The sequence below is a fragment of the Lepisma saccharinum genome, chromosome 2 (genome assembly GCF_977018435.1).
Source record: "Lepisma saccharinum chromosome 2, izLepSacc3.1, whole genome shotgun sequence".
Taxonomy (NCBI): Eukaryota; Metazoa; Arthropoda; class Insecta; order Zygentoma; family Lepismatidae; genus Lepisma; species Lepisma saccharinum.
The window spans coordinates 114,396,055-114,419,971 of NC_139230.1; the positions used below are offsets into that span (position 1 = coordinate 114,396,055).

General features: G+C 36.0%; 1 protein-coding gene across 1 annotated transcript in view; it reads right to left on the bottom strand.

Annotated features, from left to right (window-relative positions):
- The window catches only part of LOC145984124 (uncharacterized), a 928,179-nt gene that overhangs the window by 266,005 nt on the left and 638,257 nt on the right, over positions 1-23,917 (bottom strand). The window contains exons 15-18 of the mRNA XM_083117559.1: positions 23,279-23,366; positions 22,787-22,911; positions 13,589-13,811; positions 4,369-4,562 (exon numbers count right to left, since the gene is read on the bottom strand). Coding sequence (XP_082973685.1) covers positions 4,369-4,562; positions 13,589-13,811; positions 22,787-22,911; positions 23,279-23,366 — 630 coding nt within the window. The remainder of the gene's footprint in view (positions 1-4,368; positions 4,563-13,588; positions 13,812-22,786; positions 22,912-23,278; positions 23,367-23,917) is intronic.

The following is a 23,917-nucleotide window of genomic DNA, read 5'->3' on the forward strand; positions in this document are numbered from 1 at the left end:
TCAAATTTCCTTTGCAGTCAACCCGACAATGCTGGAGCCCCTCCTCTTGCAGGAGCTGTGTCTCGCTGGCACGTATTCAGTGAAGCCAACCCAAGAATAATGGTGCTAAATCTCGCACAAGTTTAAAAAGTTGTTTGTAAGTTCGGGATATAAATAAAACAAGAGGGCCACTTTTCGTTCTGGCTGAATTTTCTCAAACTTTTCACGTATAACGTCGAACCCATGCCGTTGGTTGAACCATTCGAATTTGTATTTATGTTTTTGTTATAAATTAATATTAATAATATGAAAATTGCAGAACAATTTAGTAGTATGTAGCATAATTTCGGAGTTTAAACGACACCATGGATGTCCAGAAGGGGCAAGGCAAGGAGACAATTCCTGAAAAATGAATGTCAACCATTTTCACACATACAATTTCATTTCAGTCACATCAAATTGTTAATTATTGTAAGGGCGTTGCAGAAAAATGTTAACTTCAATTAAATTAGTGTATTTTGAGAAGGGAAAAATATACCTAGTTTACCCCAACCCCTGAAAAAAAAATACTTTGCTTAATCCTCCGTGGTGGAAAGAAATACTACGGATGTCCATGAACAGCACTTTTTCTAAACATGTGGTTTGCAACGCTGCTGAAAGCCTGTGGTCGTAGGTTTACAAACCTAGGGTTTGGCCCGCTCTTCTACCTATATTCCTTGCTCTTTTCCACCCAGATATGGTAGGCACTGCTCCTTCGGGGTCAGAAATTTGTAAGGCAACATTCAGACGGCTTACAACTTTCCGCAAGCAGAAGGCGGGAGTTCCCATGTGCCCCCTGGTGCTGAAGTGTTGCAATCTAACAAACAGGATCTCGAAGATTGGTATCGGGCCGAGTTGAACTTTGAAGTTTTTACGAATTTTGCCATATAATTACATACATTTTACTAGAACTAATAAAGTGTAAGCCCGGCTTACATGGACGCTCCGCGCCTGGGGTATACTTAATGAAAATTAGCGTCGGCTTAACAAGTTTATTACACTGGGGGTAAATGTAGATATCCGCACATAACAAATTCACAATATCTTCTGATACGATCTCACTGCACTTCGTCATTCCTGAAGATCCAGGTTCGAAGCTCCTCTGCTTGAATCTTGGAGAGGGAGGACAGGGACCATTCAATTTCTCCTCTTTAGAGATACCAGAGGGGAATAAGGGACCTTATTTTTCTTTTAGAACATCAATTTAAATGTTGCATTAACATTTCTCTTCTGGAATACAACTGTGTTGGCATAGGGGACAATAGGGCATCAATTTAGCGACTCAAGGAATATTTAAATCTGCCTTCTTATTAACCAAAGAGTAATATCAAAAAGCAAAATGAATTTATTATAAGCTCATAATAGTTAAGGCTTAGGTAACATTATTTACATTAATTAATAATTTAATAAAGCTAAGTTAATGACAGTAATTAGTTAACTGCTTATTTACCATTAATGAAAATTAACTATCGATGAACGTCATCCTTCGTGCAATCTACCTGGTAGGCCGAGAAATATTGCTACTTCTCGTCTCCATTCTACCAGAGTAGACCAAAAGATGAAGTCACTTCTACATCGGCTGTTGTGAGATGTATAATCTACTAGTAGGCCGAAGAATACAAATACCCTTTGTTTCCGTTCTACTAGTAGGCCATCTCCCAACAGTAAATATGTCCATGAGCTAAACCGTAACCTAATACAATGCGTATAATCTACCTGTAGGCCATACAAGGAGCACGTTTCCATTCTACAGGCAGGCCACACTGTAGGAGGTTGAGCTTAAAACAATGCGTATAATCTACCTGGTAGGCCGAGGAATATGGCTATCTCTCGTTTCCGTTCTACCAGAGTAGGCCACACTGTAAAAAGCCCTCTTGTATCCCTAAGCACCCATGTGCTTGCAAATGCTGGGTTATTTCGCGGGAGCAGAGCTCGACCAAGAGTCTTCGAAGAGTCAACACAGAACTCCCTGGCCCGGGCTGCATCGCTGCTTATATACAATTCTGAGCGCAGCGCCAGTGCCTCAAGTGGATACTCGTGAACTACGACAGCGCTGCTTAACATTCAGTGCCATCCATACAGGTTAACAATGAACTATTAGAACAATAACGCTCCCTAGTGAGATACGGTAGAACTTCGTTCTTTACCAAGCATAGCAGTGAAATCCTATGCAGAAGCGATAACAGAACAGATAAGAATACACAATGCTATTCTCAACAATGACAATAAAAATAACAAATGCGTAACCCTGTAACTATCTAGAAGGATGGTTGCAAAGTGCCAAGTAGCTGTAATCTGATACAGTTGCAATGCAGCCATTTTAGGACAGTTCTAGGTTAAAGATTGCAGCTCTCATACAGTCTCCCACCTACTGCAATGTAGACTATGTGTAGTAATCAGATTTTTGCACGCTCAGAATTCGGCACAGAGCCACCAGAAATCTTGTGAGGAGTGCAGACCGGACGTCGTGAGTGATAGAATGGTCAGCCGATGGTGCAGACAATTTACGGAAGGCCAATCGAATGTGCACAAGCCCATATACATAGCTGAGTACATGTGGGCCCTTTGCATCACTTCAGGTGAGAGATCTTGGACCACTCCCTGTACAGACCTGGCCTTGCATGTACCGACTTTTATCTCTTTGTTCAACTGAAGAGGTTTCTGGCAAGACAAGGATTTCACATCATTATCATATTTCCATGGATGTGCTCTTCCAAGAAGTATTTGGTCTAGGAATTAATTCATGCGCCTGGACAAGAGATGGCGTAACGAGCGTATTGTCCCACAGTTCCGTGTATCCACACATGCGTTGAAAACTCCTGTCAGCGCGCATCGTTCGTAGTATAGGGCAGTTGATTGAAGCGTCAACAACAGCATTTTGTAGTCAACTGAACATGGTGCAGTTCGTGCCAGATAAAGCGTTTTTGCGGGGTGTTCTGCTTCATTACTTTAACATGCAGAAAAGTGCTACCGAAAGTCATCGTATTTTGGTGGAAGTGTATGGTGAGCATGCGCTAGCTAAGCGAATGTGTCAGAAGTGGTTTGCACGGTTTAGAAGTGGGGATTTCGGCCTGGAAGACCAAGAGCGACCTGGACAGCCAAAAAAATTTGAAGACGAAGAATTGAGAGCATTGCTCGATCAGGATTCATGTCAAACGCAGGAAGAACTTGCAGAAGCATTAGGCGTTGATCAAACAACAGTTTCCAAACGCTTCAAAGCCATGGGAATAATTCAAAAGATGTCACATTGGGTTCCACATGAATTGAAAGACAGAGACGTTGAAAGACGAAAAACCATTTGCGAATTGCTGCTTCAAAGGCAGAAAAGAAAGGGGTTTTTGCATCGCATTGTTACTGGCGATGAGAAGTGGATCCATTACGAGAACCCGAAACGAAAAAAGGCCTGGGTGAAGCCAGGTGAACCAGGTCCATCACAACCGAAACGAGATATTCACTGTGCAAAGGTTATGCTGTGCATATGGTAGGATATGAAAGGTGTGTGGTGTACTATGAGCTGCTGCAACCAGGTGAAACTATTAATGGAGAACGTTATCAACGACAATTAATGCGTTTGAAGCAAGCTCTGGCCAGAAAACGACCAGAATGGGAGAACAGACATGATAAACTTATTTTTCAACATGATAACGCTCGCCCACATGTCACAAAACCGGTCAAAACCTATTTAGAAAATGTCGGATGGGAAGTTTTACCCCACCCGCCATATTCACCAGACGTTGCTCCTTTGGACTACTACTTGTTCGATTGCATGAATAATGATTTGATTGGACAGCGGTTCACTTCTTCAGAAGATATCGAAAAATGGGTCTGTGACTGGATCGCTTCAAAGGATGAGGACTTCTTTCACCACGGAATACGTAACTTGCCTGACAGATGGGCAAAAGTGGTGGCTCGCGATGGACAATATTTTTCTTAAGGTATTTATGTATTTTGTGTTTGAACTACAGCTTCAATGTGTGTGTAACAACCGCACGAATTAATTCCAAATAGGAAAATAAAAAATTCAGAATGTAAAACCAGAGCACCATTGTATATATAGAGGTGTTCCTAGTATATTCTATAACCTTATTAATATTTGTTCAGAATGAGATTCATACAAAAGTTCTTTGCAGAGTTAACAGATATATATATATATATATATATATATATATATATCACTTTACTAATATGATTAACAAAATTAATTCACATAACATTAATTTATTTAAATCCTCTGTTTATCACAATATACTAAATATATACAAGTGTCTATTAATTATTGTAACATAAAACTAGTTCCTTACAATATTATACAGAAAGTAATATTAAAAATAATAAATAATATGTTCTTACCTTGCAACAACCCAAGTGCTGAGCCAGGCCTTGTTACTGGATCAACTCCCATGGCAATTTTCCTCAGATTCGTTTCACTGGCACTTGGTCGAGCCAATGTTAAATTTGAGGTTAGATTTGTTCGTGCATTTATTGTGCTATCTAAGGAGGTTTGCCTCAGAGGAGAAAATGACCTGGGAATTGAAAAAAAATCACTACATCTAAGATTAGCATGTCCTTTATTAAAGTTGTAAATGATAGGTAGTAGAGATTATAATTTCCTACACAAAATATTGCATTATGAATAATTACCTAATATGTACAACAAACTCTTGACTTCTACAACTGTGTCACATTTGTACAAAACAAAACTTTATAAAATTGTTATTCTTAGTTAAATTTTTCTAGCACACATTGTAATTATGCAAAAAGTGCAAATATCACATAATTTGATCTGTGTGCTAGATGTATCATCATGACTCAAGAAAGAAGGATTCATTGAAGAAAAAAGACAGACACTTAAGGCTTGAAAGATTTGGATATATGATATAATGTAGCAGCTGTGAAGGTTCTGTTGGAAGATTCAGAGCCATAAGTTTTGATTGAGCAGACTTTCTTTGCTATGGTTAGTGGTTTAGAAAAAAATTGGTCACATGGTCCGACCCATGGTCATTTTGCAGAAATTTTGGCCATCTTGAATTTTTCGATTTATATTTTTAAAAAATATTATCTCATAATATGGCAATGAAACAAGTCATTTTATACGTTTTTGAAACCCAGAGTGCAATAATGACATGCAAATCGCATTTGGAGAGATATAAGTGTGAGCTTCATAGAAATTGATGGCAAAATTGAAAATGCTGTTAAAGTTTTTTAACGTTTGTACATTCATTCAATAACACTATTAATTCACTTTTCTTTTCCATTTTGCAGAATAATTCCTGCCTTGCAAGAATTAAAAATGTAAGTAGTTGAATTAGTGTGGTCTCCTTTGAGGAAAAAGAGAAAAGACTCTGATAAAGCTTATGTTTGTGTTGATACGTAAATCGAAAGGACGAAGAAAGTTATATGGGACAGACTTTAGACAACAGACACCCAATTCTTTGTGTGTGCTAAATGATGGTGTAATTATAGACAAAGACGACTTATTCTATCACATGACCTATTACAGACCATATATTCTAATATCGAAATGAGAAACTAAAGGTTTCGATCAGGATCAAGTGACTTCAAAGAAAACTGACAAGTCTCAAATAAGAAAACACACCCGAAAGCTAAGTGGATCAAAATCCATATCAACCATGTGTGTGGCATGTAATCAGTTATAATAGAAGGGAGAAGCACAACATTTCCGAATTTGCGAGCATGGAAGAGCACAGGAATTTCTCAAGATGTTACTTTTTAAATAACTTCTACCGTTAGTGATGTGCCAAGTGTTTTTGTCTCAGGTACAATAATCAAAAACAAGAAGTTCAAAGCCTCTAGTAAGGCTCAAAGTGATCCTGTATCAATACAAAAGCAGGATAAGATAAGGAAATTTTGTCAAAGATTTGAATTTTCAAATGAAGAGTTATAAATTGCCCAATCTTCATAATGAATTTATGAAGCAAAATCACAAACTTACAATTTCAAAGATATTGAATCTATTATCACTTAAATGTATGGTGATAGCGTAAGTTTTTCATATCCAAGAGGAAAATTTCTTTCCTAGCTTGCCTATCCATCCAATATTTACTATAATGTGGTTGTAGATAAAGGGAATGTACCAATAGACTCCGTGAAGGAGCAAAAAACTATGATTGAAACTTATACTTAGTTGAAAGGACAATTTGTCATTGTTGATTACAATTATAGAAATAACTTGATCGAAATACTTGGTTTTCTTTTACATACATTTTTTTGTAATTCCTTTTGTGCACCTTTCCATTCCTACTTGAACAGGTAGACTATAAATAAAAACTCGGCATGATTTCCTTCAATTCATTATTACAGTATAGATCTTCCATGATTCTCGTGGCTTATGATGCATAGAATTAACAATTACGGATTTTTCTTTGTTGCTCTTGTGTATCGATTTAACAAATCTAGTCACCTTATAATTCCATTAACCGAGACTGGTTGGAATGATTTCTCCATACGCATGGACGTCCGGAAGGGAGGGGGCCACGCCACCCAGAAATGAAAGTCAATCAAAAAGTACATATTTCACGCATATAATTTTATTTCAGTCACAGTAATATATGTTAATTATTGCAAGGGCGTTGCAGGAACATGATAACTTCAAACTGAAGAATTTTTTTAAAGGGAGTAATACTGCCTCATTGTCATCATGCCCCCTCCCTTGGAAAAATACCTTGCTTGTCCCTTCCTGGAAAAAATCCTGAAGATGTCCATGTATCAGCTGCATTTAAAATTTCATTAAATGTCCATATATCACCGTTGACAAGCACACATAATATGCATGTAATGATACAAGAGAACACAGCTTTTAAAGGCTTCTTTTTATGACAGTGAAGAGAAGAACAACACGCGCAAGTAATACTTTTAAAAGAGAACAATCTAGCCAGAATTGGTGTAGCATAATTCTAATACAACTGGCCACATGAAATGGGCACAAGACCAATGCGATAGCCGATTGCACTGAGTCACCTGCAAGGAACACGGAATACGGCACAAAACGAAGTTGTCTGTTGTATGGGGTATGTGGGTCGGACAAATCCACAAAGCAGAAAAACTGATTGCTTGAAATTATTCATAACCCATTCAACACACAACATTCAAACTCTTATATCTAAGTGTAACAATACAAAATAGTACATCTCAATACAGAAATACTATTTACGTAATTCATATTTGAACTTACATCAAATGAACAATTTACGTACTATAGCTAGCTAGCTAGCTAGCTCTCTCTCTCTCTCTTAAATTGATGAACAATACACACAAAGATTGCACACTCACCTCACTTAGTACTCCGGCAGTTTGTTTCTTTATACAGCATATTTGCAGAAGATACAATTCAACATACAAGTGTATCAATGTAAGCTCTATAAAACAAAACTTATTACTAACTTCGTTGACCCTGTACAAGGCCATACCGGGATTTGAACCACCCCACGGATCCCTGACGTCATAGGGTGCTGTGCTGTAGAGCGACCACAGACAAAAAAGCTTCTGCCAAAAGTTCCCGTGCACCTCCCCCTTCACCCGTTCGACTAGGACCATAAGGAAGCATGATCCATTCTGTCCCTCCCCTCCAAGTGGGGGTGATCATAGACATAGAGTACATGGAAACTATAACCACTCTTTCACGGAAGTCGGCTTTAATGTACTGCACATTCCCATTATTCATAGTTGCATTACAGCATTCATGTAAAAAAAACAACTCCTAACCGGATCATAGCATGCTGCATAAAGCACCACGCTCCGGATCGGAGTGCTGTTGTATCACGCTCCGCTCCGGATCGGAGCGTGCATCTAAAAAATCCAAACCACTCTGCTCCGGAGTGGAGTACTGCTGTATCACGCTCTCCGCTCCAGATCGGAGCGTGTGTCTAAGAAAGCCGAACCACTCCGCTCCGGAGCAGCATGCTGTTGTATCACGTTCGCTCCGGATCGGAGCATACATCTCAACAAGCTGAACCACTCCGCTCCAGAGCAGAGTGCTGTCATATCACGCTCCGCTCCGGATCGGAGCATGCGACTCAAAAAGTCGAACCACTCTGCTCCAGAGCGGGGCGTGTCTCTCAAAAAGTCGAACCACTCCGCTCCAGAGTGCTGTTGTACCACGCTCCACTCCGGAGCGAGGAGCGGAGTAGAACTGATGCTTCGAAGTCGATCCGGAGCGTTTCTTTAGTACACTCCGCACTCCGCTCCGAAACCCTGCTTTTTTTTAAATGGAAAATATGAAACATTTTAGATAACCATAATTTTTGGGAAAGTTTCAAAATTGAACATTTCCCGTTAGACACCTAATTGTTGTATGTTGTAAATATGTTCTTTTGTTCTCATTATTATGTGAAAAAGTAAAATATATCAGCAAAAAGCAATGGTTGAAGATTACATAGCCCATTAATAAGATCTATCCCATAATGATGTGAATAAAAAATTGATATTTTCAAATTATGTTTGTCAATAATAGTAAGAATGGGTATATTTTTTTGTCAATCCAGTATGTCATACCTTCACATGTATGTAACTGAATAAAAAACAGAACTGAATTATCATCTGTAGTTTTTAATAAGTGAATGCCATAATTTGAGTGGTTTCATTCAAAACCGAGTGTCCGCTAAAGGTTACAGTGGTTCAGAATATTTGTAAATGTAAATACACATGTAGTTCATTGAAACTTTAACATATCAATCTAGCAGTAATAATTCTTGAAGCTTTCCTGGCGGCGAATACTGAAAAGGTTTTCTCGGGCAATCAGCCAGGTGATTTCCGGAAAGGCTTCCGAGCTTTCAAGAGCTAATGTCACTCTCATCTTCAAGGAATGAAGTGATTCACTTGGCTGATTGCCCGAGAAAACCTTTTCAATCTAGCAGTGTTTCAATATTAAAATATTCATAATGACATGTGAGATAATTTGAGTTCAATACAATACTGCTGCAATATTAATTTCTATTACAGATGGAACAGATTAATCAGTACTCTATTGGTGTCGGCCGATATAGGCATATCGGTGTATCATTGCTTGATTGCTTGAGTTGGTATTTTAAGTCCACTTTATTCACAGTATGGCTAATCGAGACTGGACCTACAGTTTAAAGTGGGATCCACACCACTTCCACTGGGTATCGAACCCGGTACCCTTTGATTACAAGGTAATGATGCCATTGAGGAGGCTCATATCGGTGTATCAGTTTATCAGTAAAGTTACCGATTATTTTACTGATCCGTTATATCCCTAAATATCTTATAATTTGGTGCAAAAATCTGTCATTTTGTTATAATTTTTATGGATAATCTCCATGCTGTACTTTATAAAAAAGTAATTGTCTAAATGCGCAACCCCTTTTACACTGCTGTCACCTCAAATCACACATTTATTAAGGAGGTCAATGATCCATTCAGGTTCTTCAAGGACCATTTGGAATTTTATATCGAATCGGTAGAATATCGGTTATCAGTATCGGTAAATTTTATATCAGAACTTTATCGGTATCAGCCAAAATTTCAGCGCATCCCTCTTTTTTATGATATTTAGACCTCCACAAAAGAGCTGTGTGAGATAAAGTAAAGTATTGGCTGATAATAGTGATTAAATTCTGAGTATAATTTTTAAAACTAATAGCACTATCATCAAAAATACTGTTACAGCAATGCTGTTTCAACCTCAATTTCTTCTTTCAAATTTAAAGTCAAGTGTGGCTGAAATTTATTACAGAATAAGTGTCACATGGGGACCAAACTTTAGGATGTCTACCAGTTGTGTACAGTAGTTGTGGAAAAAATTTTGTGATGGAAGAATGGACATACATGCTGAAGGATGGCCGTCATCTCTAGTAACTGACCCATATCTTTGTGTAACAAGTTGATAAGTTTGTTTGTGAGCAACGTCCATTTATTTTCTATGATCAATTGTGGAATTCCCTCAAGGCTTGTATGTTTTGAACAGTTTTTATATTATCATAAAAGAACTTGACAAATACAACTTACGCATATGATGGATGTCACAAATGCTCCATGAAGGTCACAAAACACAAATACAAGTTTTGCATAATTATAACAATGAAATGGATTAATTTCTTGACACTCAGACCACTCAGATAATGGCTTACAGAGGCAATGTAATTATCATTTCAAGAACAATGGCTGAAGCAGAAGAAACATATACTTAATTTAAAAATGCAGCTAAAACAGTTGGCCTACAAATAAACTTAAATAAAACAAAAATGATGATCCAGAGTTGAACGACAAGGCATATGATGCAAGAAAAACAATATCAGTAGGTAATGACGATATTGACCTAGTAGAAGAATTTGTATATTTGGGAGCAAAAATACATAAATATGGAAATGAAAGCTATGAAATCAAAAGAAGAATAAATCAGGGAAACAAAGTTTATTTTTCCCTATTGCCGATATTCAAAACCAGGGAAGTACACAGAATAAATAAGGTTAAACTATATAAATATATAATCAGACCAACACTGTACTATGAAAGCAAGAGCTGAACATTCAATAAGAAATCTGAGATGGACCTGGATGCTTTTGAAAGGAAAATTATGAGAAGAATATGGGGACCAGTAAGAGACAGGGATGGATGGAGACTAACATATAACAATGAATTGTACCATCTATACAAAGAATTATGTATATCCCACTTTATTAAGTTTAAAAGACTAGAGTGGGCAGGAGATGTCCAAAGAATGGATCCACATCGCATACCTAATGTAGTGGCTTATAGTACAATATGAGGTAGAAGATCTGTAGGGAAACCCAGGAGATGGATGGAGGCGGTGGAGGAAGATGTTAAAGGAATGTTAGGAATGAGAAATTGGAGGAGGAAAGCTTTGGACAGAGAAGCATGGAGGGGCTCTATTATGGAGGCCAGGGCTTGATATTGGGCTGCAGCGCCATAGGAGAAGAAGAAGAAGAAGAAGAATTTCTTGACAAGATGTGACATGGGTTATGTTTGGTAATGTTGAAACAGAAGAGCAGTCTTAACAATAGATGTATGCATATTCAAAACTGAAGATATTAAAACCATCATTTTCAAACAGAAAGCTGCACGAAACATTGTTTTTGGACAGAAAAATATCCTGGCAGAATTTATGGAATATGGAATTATGATAATTGCTGAATTGCAATGTCCAATTGGGATTGAAAGTGTTCAGTAGTGGTGACAGGGAGTGAATGAGTATGAGTGGGTGTGTGCGTGGAAAGTTGGTTGTGAAAATTGGGGGGGGGGGTCCTACGTATACACCCTAGGGGAAGGAACCATATTTCCTGTTAAGTGAAAATTACGGGGGTGAGTATCAGAATGATATAGTTCAAAATCCACCCTTCCCAAACGTTCCTTTTTTAAAATTTTCTCATGCTTTTTCATTTTTGAAAAATCTCTGTCAATGGTAATATTTTTCTCAAAAAGTGATCAGTTGTTTTACTTTCCTGTGAAATTCCTTCATGCTACAAATGGCATTTGAAAATACTGGTTCTGAAGATGGATACATTGATTTTCTTGCAGTTGGTAAGTGATTTTCTTGCAGTTGGTACAGCATTTTTAATATTGCATTTTGTCAATGAACTTTTGAATGATTTTCAATGTAACTTTGCATGACAGTACTAAATTTTAGAATTATTCAATACACTTTGATTTATGGTGGGGTCCATAGAAACTCCCCAAAGAAGTACTTTCATGAAAATTTTACAGTTTCTTTTTTCTTCTAGAGTGAATGATTGGAAAGGGGTTTCAAAATTCACTTCCCATGAAATCCTGATTCTCTCCCTGAAAAAAATCCACCTTGAGCCCTCTAAAGGAAACAGTCATACTTACAATTTTTCTTACATCACTGCACATTTGAAAAGCATATGGTTTAAAACCTCCTATCTTGAGAGCTTACAGGTGTAAAAAGGTCCTGCCTGCTAACGGTTAAAACAACTGGAAACATGATCATAATGAAACTGTCTTCAAGAAAATTTTTTTTAATGTAAAAGGACCTATGTGATAAATATTGTGACAGCTAGCAACACTGCAGGGAAATAATGGCCTCAATTCAATTTCCAAGGTCTCCTCTAAACAGTGGTGGTGATTGGGTTCCAAAATCGAAGGGGGGGCAATGTGCCAAAACTGGGGGGGGGGCAAGGATAGTATATTTCCCTTTGTAGATAAGGATTAGCATAGTGTGGGGGCAAAAGTGGCGAAAAATTGAGGGGGCAACTGCCCCCTTCGCCCCAGTAATCGCCGCCACTGCCTCTAAATTATTAAGTTTCAGTCACCCAGTCTTGAAGGCTATGTTTTTTTAAAAAAAATCATTCTTTTTCCCTCTTAGTCTCAATGATATATCACCAAAATGATGACAGTCTATTTTAGATTTTTGGCTTTATGCTGTGTGTATTTATACCATTTTCAGTTCAGGTAAGCAGTTTAAATATTTCTTAATGTGTCCTGTTAAGAATGAATGAAAACCTCACTGAATAAAACCACATGGATTCAGATCTTGGTCTAAGGGCAATTCAAAAAAAAAAAAAAATTCTATTATCACATACTGGGTAAGGATTGGATATTACAAAATAATAAATACATGGTGTACCAGAAGTGATAGCGCAAACTGAAATGGTGAAAAGTACATGACAGTAGAAGGAAAAAAAGTCAAAGTAAACATGGTAACGCAAACGAACCGTTTGTGAGATAATTGAGAATGTATGGTTATGATCTGCCACTGACTTGATTGTCTGTACACATTTTATGCTTTTCACGTGTAAGGTGCCATAGTCCTAATTAGTAACAAATAACAGAATTAAAAGGTTCACATCACTAAACATTACTGTTGCTTATATTACCAAGGATTATTGTACTGTACAGTATTTTACATGTTTGGCAGTGTTCAGTTTTATACAAAGAAACCTCAGAGTGCACAAGAAGACAAGCACACAATGTGTAAAAACAATCAAATCAGTGGCCGATCATAACCATACACTTGCAATTATCTCCCAAACAATGTGTACAAACAATCAAGTCAGTGGTGGATCATAACCATATATTCACAATTATCTCGCAAACGAACTAACTGAGACTTTTTTGCTTATACTATTGTGTACTTTGCACTGTTTCAGTTTGTGCTATCACTTCTGGTACACCCTGTATAGTCTGTTTGATGGAAGAATGGAAAGAAGAATAGATGCACATGCAATATATATTGGCATTTCCAAGAAACAGCAAGTATATATGTTACACAAGGCCCATGTTGAATTCACCAATTGTGCACCTCCCCATGTTTACAATAATGCATGTGTGTCAGGGAAACACAATGATATACACCATTATTTAATAAAAACACTAAGTTGCTGACCAAGGCAGTTTATTAAGATATAAAAACACTTAACACTTAGTTTAGTTTAGTTCTTCGTCTGAGGAAGACCCTGATACAGGGTTGAAACGTTACATGTTAAGTGTTTTTATATCTTAATAAACTGCCTTGGTCAGCAACTTAGTGTTTTTAATATGGAAACAAGGCTTAATTATATTATTATTTAATATTTATAGATAATCTAATCATTTAGTTAGCATAAATAATCACCTAAATCTGTCCTGAATAGGCTGCGATTTACTGCGTTCTCTCTTTTTACTTGATGGTAGAGGAGCGGCTTCCTGATCTGATGGAATAGGTGGCAACTTTCTTCGCATTCTTAAGGATTTTTGGGAATCTGTTTCACTGAGTGTATCAGACGAGTCACCACCTGTATCTCGAGCACTTCTTGGTGTCCCTACAGGTGTTCCTTGTGGTGTTCCTATTGGTGTCCCTATAATATCAAAAATACAGGAATACATTATCATGAAATAAAGTTTCATGTTATCTATTTTGTATGTCTTCCTTATTTGTTAGTTGAAGTGCACGTAGTGTGTAAATTTAAATCAGGTACACATACAAATGAATACTTACCGAGTGAATGTGCGTGTTGGTGTACATTTACACACACACACACACACACACATCTGGAAAGTTCAGATTTATTGGCAGAAAATCACATGTGGGCATTAAAATCTTACACAATTAGGATAAGGATCTTTTTTCAAATTAGTTCAAGCTGTCTTTCTTTCTTTCTAATTTGGCTATTTTACATCAACTTATATATCTTGATTTAATCACAATGAAATTGAAAATATGACTTGCTTTATCCAGGGTTTCAACCATGACCTCTCTGCCATGGTTCCATCCACATTCATTGGTGCTAATTACTGCCAGGAAATATTTGGTCACAATAACAAACAATCAAAGGAGGGGGGAGGGGGTGAGAAGCACAGGGAAAATGACACATCACACAATCGGAACTTAACACAGCAACTGTAACTGACTGATCTTGATAAAATTGGTATAAATGACATGAACACATTATCTGATGATCAATGGAATATAAAGTAGTATCTGTTTGTCCTGAAAACATTGAACACAAGACTCCATTTTACATATCAGTCAACTAAAAATGTCAACAATTCTAGTAATAATCATCTTTGAGTTGTACATGCAGACAGAAATTCAACAGAATTCAAATACATAATTACATACATACATAATTATATATGTCTCTAGTTGTCATACTGGTAGTTTAAACACTACAGATCTGATATTGTCACTTGATCTGACTGGACATTGCACTTTGCTCTGAGCTACACCTGAAGTCCCTTCATATGCATCATCAAGTGTTTCTCAGGCAGTTGCAGTTCACAAATTACAAATCAGCCATATGTTATGGATTGTTGGTTCACACACATGGCCAGACTTTCAGACCAAAACTTATGCAGGGATAAGCTACCATGTGGAAAGTCTTTCATTGAACTGAACTGTAGTAGTTTTTCAGATAGTGCTATATAATACCAATTGCTAATTATATATACACAATTCAAATCAAGGGAGTACTGGGTTACTAAATTTTATGTGGTCTTATTAGTTTCTGAGATAATGGATCAGTAAAATGGTAATTATTTAACTCTCCTGTACTGAAGGAATAATGGCCAGCTGAAGGAAGAAGATATCTTAAAAGTAACAATTATTGATCATTTAATGTAGGAGTAAATTGCTGCAACTCTCTGTTCAAACAGGCCATCTTTCCCTCCTCTTCCCAGAAGACAAGATTTTAAGACATGTTACCATTACAATGTTGTACTACTTATATAACTTCTGCTCATATACTACATTACCTTTAAATCACCTTGTAGAAATATATATCCCTAGGTACTTTTAACATTGTAAACATAAAAAATCATTTAAACTAGTATCACAGTTGGTTCAAACAACAATGAGAAAACATCACAAGTGTAAATTACCTCATTTGTAAAATTCATACCTACTACTATTTAGTTACTGTAAGTTGTTACATATGGAATCAACAACTAAATAAAACCCCATGGCATTATGAAAACATTCCTGCTTTCATGCTATACAATAATATTAGGATCAGGTTTCTTGTTTTCTATACTTCAAACTAAATGTTATACATACGATACATTCTATGGATACAGATTTGCTGCTTTCAGTTTTCATTTGCTAGTGATTTATCAAAACTTCTTTTACATGTTCAATCATGAAAACCTTCCATTCCATACACAATTCTCACTGTGATTGTTGACATGTACACTATTTAGAATCTATGTTTTTTTTGTGTAATAGTATGGGACTACAGTTAGGATACCAAGTGGATGTATATTTGATAAGGATCAACTGTTCAAAATCCTATTTTAACATTTTTAACTATCCTCAAACATGTTTTCGTGTGATTTTAACATTTTTACTGATTGTAACCTTTGTTGTTGGGGTTGAAACACAGACGTTTTCAGAAAGAAATGCCACAGAAAAGTATATATTACATATTTTAATCTATGTGGTTCTGATCCCGTAGGTTTTGTCTTCTTCAGCTGGTTATTTATCACAGCAGTTCTGCAAGATCTCCATTAATAGTCCTGTGTGTGATTCTCATTTTTAAATGTGATAAAATGATGCAAAAATGTAAATTTGGACACATCATTTGGTTGGCCAAATTACCAATTTCCCACATATCCATCAGAAAATATGTTTAATTACAATAATGAATGAAGTACGAAATCTCAGTTTTTCAAAATGAACTGGAAATTCATTTTTTCTGAATATCACACATCATATCTAGAAATTACCACACCTTTTACAATCATCATACTTTAAAGTTACTAACAAAGTCTACAGCCCCTTCTCAAAGTGAAAGAAGCAAATATGAGCAGCTAATTTTCTCACATTTATATTTATCTTTGTAGTAAGAGAGACTAATCAGAACTGGACCTACAGTTTAAAGTAGGATCTGAACCACTATGTGCGTTGCCTTCACTTCAGACAATTTTTGGATTGTACATTACATTATCAAAATTTTGAAGAACTACATAATTTTTTAGATATGTATAATTGGATTAGAGATCAAAAGTAAAGAACTAAAGAACATGGCAATTAGTTTTCAACACAATATTTTAAAGGTATTTTTAGTGTAATCTGCAGAATCATATCTTTTCCAGTGGATATCTATGAGTAAACGAAAAAGGTCCTTCAAATACTCATTATGATATTTAGTAGCAATACTTCTCTTTAGCTTTCCCTTTAGTAAATGGGAAACTATATATCATTCAATCATATCATGTTTTTTATACAGAATGATTCAGGATGAAACTGAAATATTCTACGATGTGAAAGTATTGATTCTAAGCAAAAATGGTTATACAGGGTGGCAACTCTAGGACCATGATAAAATTCAAGTATAATTCCTGGTTTTCAAGGCAATTTTTTAAAAAATTCAAGGTCACCAGCAGAAGTTTTCTCTATTTCAACCTTGCATATTACCGCCTGTCAACACCCACACACATGCATCAGAGGCCCAACCACAAACTTTTGTCTGAAGGGAGGGGTGGGGGGAAGTACCAGGATAAACGTACCAATAATTAGTAGTAGTAGTGGCAGTGTCAAAGACGTTATCATCCTCAAAAATTACACAGAAAAGGGCGTAGAAGTCAGTGTTAGAGCATTTGTGTTGGAACATTCGATTTTAAATATTTAAAAAAAACGTTCAATTTCACATTCATTAATAATGGAAAACAAGTACACAAACTGTATTTTTGAATGGCAGAAAACGCATGATAAATTCATTCCGAATATTATTCTTTTTGTACGTATCCCATGTATAACTTTCATGTACAGCATATATTTTACACATATTCAAAATGGAGTGATGCAAAATAAGAAAATACATGCCAACACTAAATTGTGTATGTATTCAAAGTTTCTTTAATATATATATACACACATACACATACATACATTATATATAGACACACACATTACACAATCAATTCATCCACCTCATAACAAACCAACAGCACAAATTATATAAATTGTCTCTCAAATGTGCACGCTCCTTTTCCTCCCAACAATTGTTCATGCATTTAAGACTAAATCCATTAAGATAAGTCTTATTTCTCTCTCTGGTAATTTACAATGCATTACAGAAAACAATCATACTGCGAGTGAAGTGGAACAAGAACATTTATAATCAATCTTTTTTTTGCAAACTGAAAACAATATTGACTTAACAGGGCCCAAATAATTTCACGAGGCACCATGGCACTCTCTCTTTTACAACGTTTATCATTTAGATTGTTCGGCAGCCAGGGCCGACTCCCGTCGCTCCCTAGCTAAGGCTCTGAACTTGACGAGACTAAGAAAAACAGGCATTGCGAGCACAGCGACCGCCAAAATTTTATGAACTGTATTTTTATTTGCATAAAATTTTAAATCGAGGGGGATAATTGCCCCTCTGTGCCCTCTGCAGGTGTTTGCCCCCCTTGCCCTCCTTAGAATTGATTTCCATTCAAGGTTGGGGGGGATGCCCCCTGCCCCACTGTGGTTCTGCCACTGATATGCACACACAAATATAGTAACAATATGAAGTATCTGTGTGATTCCAATATATCCAAAAATTTTAATTTAATTTAATTAAGCGGTATATTGAAAACATTTAATTTGAGGTCCGTAGTTTAGATTTGCTATTTCACATACTCAGACTCGAAATACATCTACAAACACAAGTCACACAAATGTTATGGTATATATTCTAACCTGTGAAAAATTGTTAATTGTGTAAGAAAATTTCAAACTCAAATCTACCTAATCATCTTCAAGAAATCTTATCTTGCAATAATCTTCCATCTGTCAGATTGCTCTACAAAGAACACTAACATTATTTTCCTTCCTTGATAAAAATAAGAACTCGACTGTGAAAATCTCGCCTCAGGGCATTTATCAATATGTATAAATTCAATAGGATTTCGATTAATAAAAGTTGCAATTTTTCATGTCTACAGAGAAAAATTCAAGCATAATTCCTGGAGCAAATAATTCACGCAGAATTCCCAGAATTCAAGGAATTCCCTGTGAGTAGTCATCCTGTTATATGAAAATACAAAATCTGTCCATAAAGAAACCAAACATTTGAAATAGCCTGCCAATGTATCAATACTCCCTTCTCTGCTTAGTGGCACCATGTCACTCCACATTGTTTCATTTTCAGTGCGCAAGCATTAGTGTGAGGTCATGTTTCATGCATGCCCAGATTGTCTAATAAAAAGAAAATGAAGATTATTGAACAACAACAAAGTGCTAATGTGAAATTTTGTTTCAAACTGGGCAAAACATTTACAGAAACTTTGAAATTGTAACAAGAAATTTATGGGGACAAATGTATAAGCCAGCTCAGTGTTACGAATGATACAACAATTTCAAATCAGGCAGAAATTCCATTGCATATGATGAAAAACTGGGTAGATGTTAACATCATGTGACAACATGCATGTGGCAAATGTGAGTGTGATTGTGTTGAAAAATTATCAGTTGACCATCCGTGAAGTAGCAGAAGAAGTGGGAACAATAAAAGTTCATGATATCTGATTTTAAAGGAAGAACGCGACATGCATTGTGTGATGGCAAAATTTGTTCCATGGTTGCTGACACATGAACAAAAGGAAAAGCATGTTGAGATCAACGAAGATCTTTTGAATTAGTCTATTTGCCTGATTTGGCACCTGCAGACTTCTTCTTCTTCTACCCAGAAGATGAGAGTGACATTAGCTCTCGAAAGTTTGGAATCCTTTCCATAACTCACTTGGTCAATAGCCCAAGAGAATCTTTTTATCAGACTTCATCTTGTTTCCAAGGTTAAAAACCAGATGCAAAGGACACATTTCAAGATGTTAAAACACATTAAAGAAAATCCATTACAAGACTTAAAGGCTATTCAACATAAGGCATACCACAACTAATTCAAGCAATGGAAGAAACACTGGGAGCAATGTATTCATAGTGAAGGGAACTCCTTTCAAGGTAACAAATCTGATTAAGTTGTATGAGAAGTTAATAACAGTGGTGTATTCTGAAAATTTGACCTAGTTTACCACAACAATTTTTATTTATTGTATATATTAATTATATATTAATTAGATACAATAGAAATAAATGCCAACATTCAAGTAAAACAAAAGAAAGAAGTTTGACAACTTCAAATTTTTCAGTAATTTCTATATACTACATGAAAGAAGTTGGTTAACCAGTGGTAAACTAGATAACATGGGAGAATACGCCAGTGGTTACTAAAAAGATTTTCAAAAAAGATCAGTTTCTTTTTGGACAAACCTTGTATGCCCAAATTCATAACATTTACTGAGTTTGTAGTACATTCCTGGGCACACAAAAGATGATAGCATGTGCTCCTGCCATGTGGTACTGTATGGTATATCATGACCAGCAGTGTTGGAGAAGGTGTTCTGAATGTGTAGACAGTGTGGAGGTATAGTTGGCCATTGTATAAGTGTTAATGATATGGAGTACGTGGATATGGTGGCCCCATTATATTGACATGGTATCCATCATCTCAATTACATGTTTCCTAATCAGTAGATTGGTCATTGCAGTCTCATTTCGTGGCCATCACAGTCACTCGACTTGACACCCTTTGAAAATTCTGTAAACGAGGTTGGATCAAGGGTGAAGTTTGCTGCACGAAGGTGGATTCACATGCTGGACTCATAATTAATTCACATCATAAATGCTATATCAAAATCGAAGAAAGCCAGGATGACCTCTGATGAGAAAGCAGGAATCTTCTGATGCCCATTCAAGAGTACATTGGTGTGGATGGTGGCATTTTTTAAAACTGTTAAAAGACATACTTTTCCAGATATACTACACCTTTCCTGTAGCCCTACTCTAGTAAACTGGTCTGCACACTTCAATAGAATCCCTACTTTCTTTCATTTTCTACAATATTGCAGATTCCTCCTGATTCACATGCTGTAATATTTTGCCGAGTTATTGGCCACGCACACTAAGTGGTTGACTTTTAATCTCACCACAGAGATTTCCAGGTTCAAGTCCCAGCCTGGGCATGGCTGTTATGTGAGTGTCCCTTCATCAAGTGCATCTAATCATCAATCATACTCATGGTCACAATTAACACAAAGTGGTTTGGAAGTTGACACGAAATTTCAAAAATTCAAATCCTATAATATTTCAATCTATTAAACTAATCCAAAAGACTTGGGCTAAGCTATGCAGGCATTTGTCCCTCTGGGGGGAGAGAATTCTGACCACTTTTTTCTTTTTACTTCTAAACATTTCAATCAATTTTGCTCAGAAAATGGGTTTTATATAGATCATTAATTTAACAAGTTTAAGATATGTGGCAACCCACAAAGAATATTATGCTCTGTAGAACTGACAGATAAGAAAAATAACTTCATTAACTAATCCATTATAGTGCTTTTTACCATGTGCATAATTTTAATCAAAAAGTCAATGTTGCTTATATTAGTACTTTGGAATATATGATGAAACATAATTGATGTAGGAAAACTTATGAAACACATAAAAACTGTAGAATGCATGTTGTCCCAGTCTTCTTTCTGTAGAAATTGATATTCAGTTCAACAAGCAACAGTATCTACTCAGCAATAAGATAATCAACACAGGCAAAGAAATGTTGATTCATCTAAGAATTTTAAAATATAACATTACAATATGTGAGCACTAAAGAGGTAGAAGTTGTTTGTTATAATGGACACATAATATATCAGAAACAGAATTCACATGGAACTAGTATTTGTGCAAGGTGATGGGAATGTTGCGGAAATGGTGTTGGGGCCTCAAAGCAATAGACCACTCTACCCTGCAATGAAAAAAGTGTTTGGGAACTAATAGCTGATTCCTTCAGATATTTGGCTACTGATTTCAGAAAAAGTATCAGAAAAGTCCAATCACGTAAGGTTTTAGTCACAAAATCATTTATTTGTGCATCGCTTTCGCCTCTTCTAACCAGCAAGGTAAACTGCAAATCTGCTCGATAGGTGGCAGCACTGCAGTTTTCTAAATTAGGTTAAGAAACTGTTAGAAATAGGCAAATATAATGCAATTAGAAATAATAAAATTACAACACAATATTATGTTATACTGTGTACCTGGGGGCATCACAAGTTTTGCCTGTTGAGGTATACTTTGCTTAATAATGGAAATATTGAAACAATGAACATACATATAGTTTGTCTGTAGTGTCCTCTACTCAGAGTTACCATTACACATAGTTCCTATCATGTTCGATACATTTGAGCGAGCATTTTACCAGGCCTCAAAAAAAGATTTTGAAAAATTCCACAGGACACTCTCTGCCCCACTGTTCAGAGCTGTTTTAACCTCCTGTAGGTCCTGCAATCTCATGCCACGAAGCACAGACTTAGCACAGACTTTATGGTATCCCAACCTCTCAACCATTGCCTGAGCTGACCCATAGGACATGGGCGCTGCATCAGAAATTTCCTGGATGATGATGCATCTATCCTCTGAAATGAGCTCATCAACCCTGTGGCGTTTGTCATCGGTCACCGACGTTGATGGTCTGCCACTCCTTGGCATGTCCACACTTTCGGTTTCTCTCACTTTGAACTTAACTACTTACACTTTCTTTAAACAACTAGAATTTTAAGTTTTATCGACAGGGTTTCAAAAATAGTTAGTGCAGTACTTGAAGGTGATTGAAGGTTATCCAATTGAAACAATGTTTAAGAATGTGGCAAGTAATCATTGATCCAATAAATTTTGTCTATTTGTCATACCTGCAAATTTTCTTATCGATTGACTTTCATGAAATACTATGATTTAGCTTCTAATTATTTCATGATCAAAATACTGAACAAACGTGTGATTTTCAATGCTAATATATGAACGTTGGACATAAATTTATGCAATAAAATGGATGAAATTTTTAAACATGTTATCTCCATGCTTCTAATATATTTTTTGCACATTGCTAACATCAACTCTAAATAACTGAATCATGATCTATCACATAAACTATACTAACAAAGAACTATTGTTGAAATTCTAGATTTCATATCATGAATTTGAACCTATGTCATTGTTTTCACAGTTAAGTTAATTGCAAAATAAAATTAATCTACATGTATTTGCATTGGCTATTGCATCATAGGATGTGCTATAGCAAATGATAAACTAATTCTTAAAAAAAATCAAAGGAAAATGCAAAAATGACAACTATGTCCCTCTACACTATTTTTTTTGTGCGTGTGTCTATAAGCCAGCTACAATGATCTGCATCTACGAGTATCTAATTGTATCTGTGATGGATGTTTAACTATGTGCATACTGTCACTACACATTGATATGTAGCTAATTTCTGTGCTAGATATAATTACAGAATACCTGGCATTATAATTCCTGTGGATGGTACCACGAGCATAGGTGCTGATGCAGGAGAAATGCATACAGCTGAGTCCCTGCTGGTTTGTGGATTCATGTGCAACACATCAGGGTAATATAAGAGTGACCTACAAAACAGAGGTCACACACAACACGTATTTATAAAGTGAGCTCTAATAGAGCATGAAGAAATGAAAATAATAATAATGCTACAGACTTTATGTGTGATATCCTTATATCTGATTGCTACTAATGATTTTAAAAATATACACAGCAATTTATTTCTTGAGATACTATGCTATGCTTCAGATTTAGAACTACGAGAAGTTTCTATAATGATCTGTGGGTTGTATGGAACAACAAATTTTGATAAGTTTTTATTCTGAATTATAGTTTCACATGTTTTAAAAAGTGTTGCTCTCTGTTTTACTAACTTTAAAGTTTTTAATTAACTGGAAAATTTGTAAGAAAGGAAAAGCATTGTTATACAAGTACCTCTGGTTGCTTGAGGGTGTTTGTCCTGAGACAACAATGCCAGCGACTGGAGACACAAGCTGTGGCTTCGCCATGGTGGTACCTTCAACTGTTGAGATTTTAACGTTAGAATTTCCTTCACTGTTATTTTTCCTTGAGACTAAGAGTATTAACTACTCACAGTTTGTTAGAGGGTTGGAAAATGCTCATTATATGCACTAGCAATTACTAGTTATGGGGAAATGTGATCTAACTTTAAAAATAATATCTTACAATGTGCTATTATTTATGGATTCATTTTTAATTAAATAAAAATTGACTTTGTTAGCAGTTGCACCAATTCCACTGTTTCATATCAATTTTAAATTTAGGCATTTGGGAGAAAAGCGCAAGTATCCTATTTTCTGTACAAATTTCATAACATTACATACAACTGAAAAGCAGCATTGTGTTTCACTTTAGAACTATCATTTTTTATTGTACTGTTGTTTGGAAAAGTTAAAATTTTGGGCAGATGACATGTATGTAAAGTTCAAATGTTCATAATTATCCTACAATATCCTACAGCTTTTTAAAGTTATAATACCACATATAAATTAATGTAAGGAAAAGTATTAATATTGAGGGGGGGGGGGGGCAGAAATATATTACTTCATCACA